Source organism: Aplysia californica, unplaced genomic scaffold, assembly GCF_000002075.1.
Source record: "Aplysia californica isolate F4 #8 unplaced genomic scaffold, AplCal3.0 scaffold02010, whole genome shotgun sequence".
Classification (NCBI taxonomy): Eukaryota; Metazoa; Mollusca; class Gastropoda; order Aplysiida; family Aplysiidae; genus Aplysia; species Aplysia californica.
Window position 1 is genome coordinate 13,722 of NW_004799280.1, and position 7,090 is coordinate 20,811.

Here is a 7,090-nt window from a genome sequence, read left to right on the forward strand (position 1 = left end):
AAGTCTGGGATGCGTTCCATATCTCACTTCCATACAACACAACTGACTTCACGTTTAAATTGAAAATCCTCAGCTTCATCAGCCGATCCTTTAGTAAGAGTTTTACGGCACTTGCAACACAATAAGGTCATATACGTGCCGAATTATAGATGTGTTACAAGAGAGTAACATACACAGAAAAGAAGGACGAGAGATAAGGACGATATATGTTTAATTGGAAAGAAGGAGCAAACCACACCAGAGCACCTGCCAATCACCCACCATCACAATCGTCAACACCAGCGGAAACAACAACTGACAAAGACAACAACTGAAAATAACAACTGACAACAACAACCGACAACAACTGACAATTACAACGACAACAACAAAAACAACAACAAAGGACAAAAAACAACTGACAACAACAAAAACAACAACAACTAACACCAACAACAACAGCGACAACTGGGACAATAAACAGTTTCGGTACTGATGGGAAGAATGTGGCAAAGAACAACATCATACAGCAAATCCATATAAAAAAGAAAACTATTTTCATTTGCGCAAATACAATTTTATTCACAAAAAAGTGTACATGGTCAAAACAGATACATGGCAAAGACAGCTGTAGATCTAGATCTACATCTGTAAAGAGCCGATCCTTCAAAATGAGGACTTGGTTTACTGAAACAGAAAAGTAAAAGTAGTGTCAGGTACATGTATATATAGCCTTTGACATCGAAATCCTCTAATGGACAACAACAACATTAACAACAACAACAACAATAGCAGCAACAACTTTTTAAAATATCATTTTTGTTTTAGTAAGAGTTTTACGGCACTTGCAACACTATAAGGTCATAATATCAGTGCCGAAGATTAGAGGTGTGACAAGAGAGTAACAAACACGAAAAAGAAGGAAGGGAGATAAAGACGATAGATGTTTGATAGGAAAAGAAGCAAACCACACCAGAGCACCCACAAACCACCCACACAACAACAACAGCAACATCAACAACAAAAACAACAACAACAACAACAACAACGATAACAACTGTAAGAACGATAACAACGACAATAATAATGCCGTAATAACAATAATAATGATGATGATGATGATGATAATAATAATAATAATAATAATAATAATAATAATAATAATAATAATAATAATAAAAATAAGGATAATAATAAGGTACAGATAGACCGACAGATAGACAGGGAGACAGACAGACAGAGACACAGATGTACACATAGACATGTTTTGTTGTTGTTGTTGTTGTTTCTGTTGTTGTAAATGGTGATGATGCTGCTGGCGGTTGACGATGATGTTGATGATGACGATGCTGGGGATGAAGGTGTTGCTGGTGTTGTTGTTGCTGCTGCTACTGCTGAAGCTGCTGCTGCTACCGCTGAAGCTGCTGCTGCTGCTGATGATGATGATGATGATGATAATGTTGATATAGATAATGATAAAGATAATGATAAAGATTATAATGTTGTTGTTGTTGTTGTTGTTGTTGTTGTTGTTGTTGTGGTCGTAGTTGTGGTGGTTGTGGTGGTTGCGGTGGTTGTGGTTGTGGTTATTATTGTTGTTGCAGTTGTTGCTATTGTTATTATTGTTGTTACTGTTGTTGTGTTCGTTGTTGATTATATTCTTGTTGGTGATGGAGGGGCTTTCTATCGTGATAATGACATGGTTATGGTGAAGATACTCAACACACAGGGGCCCTTTTCTGGAGCATATAAGAGCAGAAGGCTAGAGAGTATAAAAGTAACATACAAAGGAAAGGAGGGAGAGGGACGGTTGTTTGATAGGGAACAAGGAGCAAACCATATAAAGTAATAACAGAAGGACTAAACGCAAGTTGATAACTGACCAACCACAGACATCCTCCAACTTTCCACAGACAACACTGCAGGTGAGTTTTCTGGAACATACGCTATGCATAATGATTGATTGATGTTTTACGGCACAATCGACACAATTTTTATAACTCACCTTGCAGACCACATCGGAGATTTTATAGTTTGGCGTATTTTGGGTACTGAACCAAATGTTGGCAGAGCAGGTCTGCACCTGAGGAACGGACAAGGAGGTTATAAATAATATATTGTATACGTTTGGAATATGGAATAGTTGTGTGAGTACGTATTATGTGTATGTCTGCGTATATGAGCGTCTATGTATGTGTGTGTATGTGTAATAGTGAGTATATGTGCCTGTATATGCGCGTTAGTATATATATATATATATGCGTTTGTATATGAGCGTGTAAATGTGTATGTGCGTGAATGTATGAGTACATATGTCTGTGTATATATGCGGTAATATATTTACGTGCGTACGTGGATGTAGGCATGTGTATGTGCGTACTTGTACACATGTAAGCACTAGTGTGTTTATTGATTGATTGATTGATTGATTGATTGATTGATTGATTGATTGATTGATTGATTGAGGAGTAAGTGTTTTATGGCACTTTCGACTCAATATTAGTCATGTAAGTGCGAAGAAGTTTCAACGCCACAAATCTATAACTAAGTTATAAGGACGGACAGACTATATCTAATGAAACAATCCAATTTCCTTAATGAAACCCAAAAATCCTCTTTGGACTAACGATGTCAAATACAGTCTTGATGTTTCTGCATTTGAAATATTTCACTTGTACTTGGTCAAAATCAACACAGAATGAGTCGAACAGTAAAATATGTGTTGCACGCCATGCGAAAATGAGCCTCATTGCCTTCGAGTAAATTATGTTTGTGCGTGGCGAGCGTGTGTCCCATTTTTAATCAGGTGTAAACAACATTTTTTTTCTTCGTAGAAAAGACACGGGTTTCCTGGGTGCAAGTTTCGGTTGAATGTAATGGAGTTTGTTGTGTATTTGTTGATTCCAAATTTGGGTCCAGGAGGATGTGATGTCTTCTTTTTCTTTCGGTTTCAAGTCAGAGAATGGGATGGCACTATTTTTGTTTTCAGGTAGTTTTAGAGATTCTTTGGCAAAGTGGTCAACGGTTTCGTTGCCATCAATGCCTGCATGGGTTGGAAGCCAGGCTGTTGTAACAGGGTTTTTTTCAAATAGATTCAAATAGACGTTTTTGTTATATGTTTGTTTTTGTAAGTGTTTTACGGCGTAAGGTCATATGAGCGCGCAGGACACATTAAACTTTTTCAGTTGGTAGGAAATTTTGAATTTTGCCCGGGTGGCGGCCGAAGCCTACTCTTATCGATTTTAGACCACCAAGGGATATTTAATGTGCGCAACTTGCACACGGGCCCTCCGAGATTTTTCGCCCTTGTCCGAGAAGGCTAGGTGTAGATCTTTCCTACCTGCAGATCAGGGTTGTGGCTGAAAGACAGCAGTAAGAAGTAGCCGAGGAGTAGCAGCAGAAAGGCTGTAGAAAGAATCAGGAGCCCAGAGGAGGGGGGCAAATGAGATGAGGGAGTGGGGGCAGAAAGAGGAGACGAAAGCAGACGACAGAATATTGCTAGAGAGCAGGAAAGGAGGTGAAAGGAGACAAAATTTAGAGAAGAGAATTTTTTCGGTCACTTCCCGGATTCGAACCCGGGACCTTTGAATGAGAGGCCAACACCTTAACCTCTAGGCCACGAGAGCCCTTTTTTATTATAATTTACCAAGGAAGCATCAGCGGCCACAGAGCATGTCGTCCTGTCGGTAGGGGTTCTGGAGCAAGAGGAGCCGTAGAAAGTTACGTCGGTCAAGGAGAACACGAGGCCGTTCACCACCTGCCGAGACGCGAGACATGTTTGAACATCGTTGTTTGTGCAATAATATAGACACACTATCGGAGGCATCTAAACCCTTACCCATAAAATATGATATTTAGATTTTATTAATTACCTTTATTATGCAAACACACACACACACACACACACACACACACACACACACACACACACACACACGAGCCCAGTAAATGTACACTCTAACACATATTATACATTGTATATACAACCACATATGGCCACCCTACCACAATATGCCAAAAGTCCAGGAAGTTGTCTCACTAACAAGGCAATCCCCAATGTCTGGATGGGATGCGAGAACAACTTTTTACACACACATATAAATACAATTATATAAATGCATATAAAGACAATTAAGTAAATACATACAAATACAATTATGTAAATACATATAAATACAATTATATAAATACATATAAATGTAATTATATAAAAACATTAAATATGTAAAAGTATATATTGCAAAAATATGTGTATATCATTATGAGTGTCTATGTAAAAAAAAGGAAAGATTGGTATTGGTGTTTCTACGTCACCATCGACAAAATCTAGATCTTTAGGAAGCAGGCTTTGGCCCTGTCTGTCAGTGCAAACCCTGTCTGTCAGTGCAAACCCTGGGTGAGAGGGATACACGATACAACATCCCATAATGATATACACATTATGGGTGTATTGAATTGGGTGCGGGTGTACATAACATTATATGTATTACTCCCTCTTCTTTCACCTCCCCGCCCCCTCCCTGTCCACTTTCTCTCCCTCCCTCCCTCTCTCCCCACAGTAGCTTTTTTCCCCTCTCTAGCAATCCTCACTGACCTGTTTCGTGATCTTCTTTGCTGAGACAGCCTTGAGGTAGACCAGACCGTTGGACTGGGCAGTTTGCCGCTGCTCCAGGGCGCCCAGGGCAGACTGGACATCTTCTTCAGTTATTGACACAACTTCCGGTGCTCCGAGCATTGACCGGGCAGACGGAGCTTTCTATGGAGCCACACGGTTGCAGGGGGTTAAGAGGGGTGGATAATAATAATAATAATAATAATAATAATAATAATAATAATAATAATAATAATAATAATAATAACAATACTAATGATGATAATAATAATAATAATAATAAAATTAAGAAGAAGAAGAAGAAGAAGAAGAAGAAGAAGAAGAAGAAGAAGAAGAAGAAGAAGAAGAAGAAGAAGAAGAAGAAGAAGAAGAAGAAGAAGAAGAAGAAGAAGAAGAAGAAGAAGAAGAAGAAGAAGAAGAAGAAGAAGAAGAAGAAGAAGAAGAAGAAGAAGAAGAAGAAGAAAGAAGAAGAAGAAGAAGAAGAAGAAGAAGGAAGAAGAAAGGAGGAAGAAATGAGGAACAAAAACGTTGAATATGTTCATAATCATGATAATGATGACAAAATTGAATAACCCAAACAGATTTTACTTCAATTTTACTATCACAGTCTACTTTTATCCCAAATTTAGTAGGGGGGGGGGGGCACACAAAAACGTTTGTTGATCAAGAGTCTGATCTAACAAGAGAATATACCCTGGAAACTACTCAAAAATCTCTATGCAACAATAAACATGCCATTAATTGTGCAAACACCCCTTTTTGATTTGTGTAAAATGGCTCTTCAAAATTAGTAGCAACATTAACTTCAGTCTACTTTTGCTCGAACATAATGTGCGGCCGCTTCGTCCTTAACCCTTTCACAACCAGGCCTCGTGTTCATTCCCACCAAAGAGCCCAAGATGTCTAGGACCTGACGGTGAAGAGGTTAAAGAGTAAAACTGTTGAAGAACTAAGCTGATATTAGCTCTCACCACTTGCGTGCACTTGGGTGCGCCACCCAGCACGGTTCTCTGTCCCTCTGGCAACCAAGGCTGGCTCCACACTCTCACGTCACACTGTTCTTTCTGTAGGTGGCAACATCAAGGCGAGGGGAGCAGGATGGGGAGAGGTTTTAGTTTTAGTAAAGTTCTTTTCGGAACTTGAAACACAATGAGGTCACATAAATGCCGAAGATAAGAGGTGTTCTTGGAGAGTACCGTACATAGGAAAGACAGACGGATTTGTTTCAGTAAGTGTTTTACGGCACTTGCAACACAACGAGGTCACATAAGTGTCGAAGATAAAAGGTGCTGCTAGGGAGTTAGAAAGTCACATACATTGAAAAGAGGGAGGAGACATAAGGACGATTGATGTTTGATTTGAAAAAAGGAGCAAACCACACCATAGCACCCGCCAACCATCTACGTCGAGTCCTGGAAAACGTGGAAAAGGTTACTGTAACGAAAATTAAACAAGTGTACTTCGCTGAACATTATTTATCTTCGAGTGTAGTTTTTGTCATTGGTGACAGCTAAAGTGGTTTGAAGAAAGAAAAGGGGGTCTTTATTTTCACTTTGGCAGGTGTAATGAGCTAAAACCGTTTGCTAAGCCTAGATACGATAGTGTATCAGTGAGTGTGTGAATTTGATCGGTTTGTGGTTAAGACAAGAGGTGTGTTTTTAATTAACTGGAAGTTGAGGAAGAAATTAGTGCAAAAACAACAAGTGCCTTGATCATTGTAGGATGTGAAGCTGCAATGACCTCTGCCACTCTATATGTCCACGTGTCTGTCTGTCCAAGTGTCTGTCTATGTGTCTGTCCAAGTGTGTGTCTGCCTGTCCAAGTGTATGTCTGCCTGTCCAAGTGTCTGTCTGTCCAAGTCTTTCTAAAGTATACACGCACTTATACACCTTTTCCTCACACATACAAAACTTACATTTTCTCCGTTCGTGAGCTCGATGGTGTACCTGTAGAGAGTTCCTGAGACCACCTGAGGACGCCGTGATAGAAACATGAAAAAAAAGATCACACAAGTTGTCTAAATTACAACCTATCTGTGTGTGTGTGTCCGTTTTAATTCTTATTCTAGTTCTGAATGGAAAAGAAAGCCTAAGTTTTCCTCCTCTACCTCCTCCTTGGTTTCCTTCTTCACGGCTTCCCTTCCTCTGGTTCACATTACATCGCCTGCTCTTCGCTCCCCTCCCCTCCTCCTCCTCCTCCTCCTCCTCCTCCTCCTCCTCCTCCTCCTCCTCCTCCTCCTCCTCCTCCTCCATATCCTACTATTTGCATTAAATCTTTCTCCCCCTTCTTTTCCTTTTGCCACCCCCTTTTCTCCCTTTCCTCCAACTCCTCTTCCTTCAATTGATCCTCGCCTCATGCCCCTCCTCCTCCCAGTCCTCCTACTCCTCCTTCTCCTCCTAGTTCTCAGTCCTACTCTCCTCGCAAATTCCTCAGTTTCTTCCTTTTTCTCCCGCTCCCTCCTACGAGATGTTCTCATCTCCAAACTAGTCCAGCCCGTTC

The 7,090-nt window shown here is 40.2% G+C and overlaps 1 protein-coding gene across 1 annotated transcript; it reads right to left on the minus strand.

The window, feature by feature from the left end:
- Positions 1-534: 534 nt before the first annotated feature.
- Positions 535-6,584, minus strand: LOC101852149. The gene is made up of 6 exons (XM_005113340.1): positions 6,507-6,584; positions 5,563-5,655; positions 4,574-4,735; positions 3,626-3,736; positions 1,985-2,062; positions 535-666 (listed from the first exon to the last, which is right to left on the minus strand). Exons 1-6 carry the CDS (start codon positions 6,582-6,584, stop codon positions 664-666), a joined length of 525 nt encoding a protein of 174 aa, XP_005113397.1. The 3' UTR covers positions 535-663.
- Positions 6,585-7,090: the final 506 nt, after the last annotated feature.

Excerpts from the sequence above, each read along its gene's own strand:
- LOC101852149 (XM_005113340.1), bottom strand. The coding sequence starts at position 6,584 with ATGTTTCTATCACGGCGTCCTCAGGTGGTCTCAGGAACTCTCTACAGG. Across the intron at positions 4,736-5,562 it reads CACCCAAGTGCACGCAAGTG|AAAGCTCCGTCTGCCCGGTC; the intron begins GTGAGAGCTAAT and ends GTGGCTCCATAG. Across the intron at positions 3,737-4,573 it reads CAAAGAAGATCACGAAACAG|GTGGTGAACGGCCTCGTGTT; the intron begins GTCAGTGAGGAT and ends GCGTCTCGGCAG.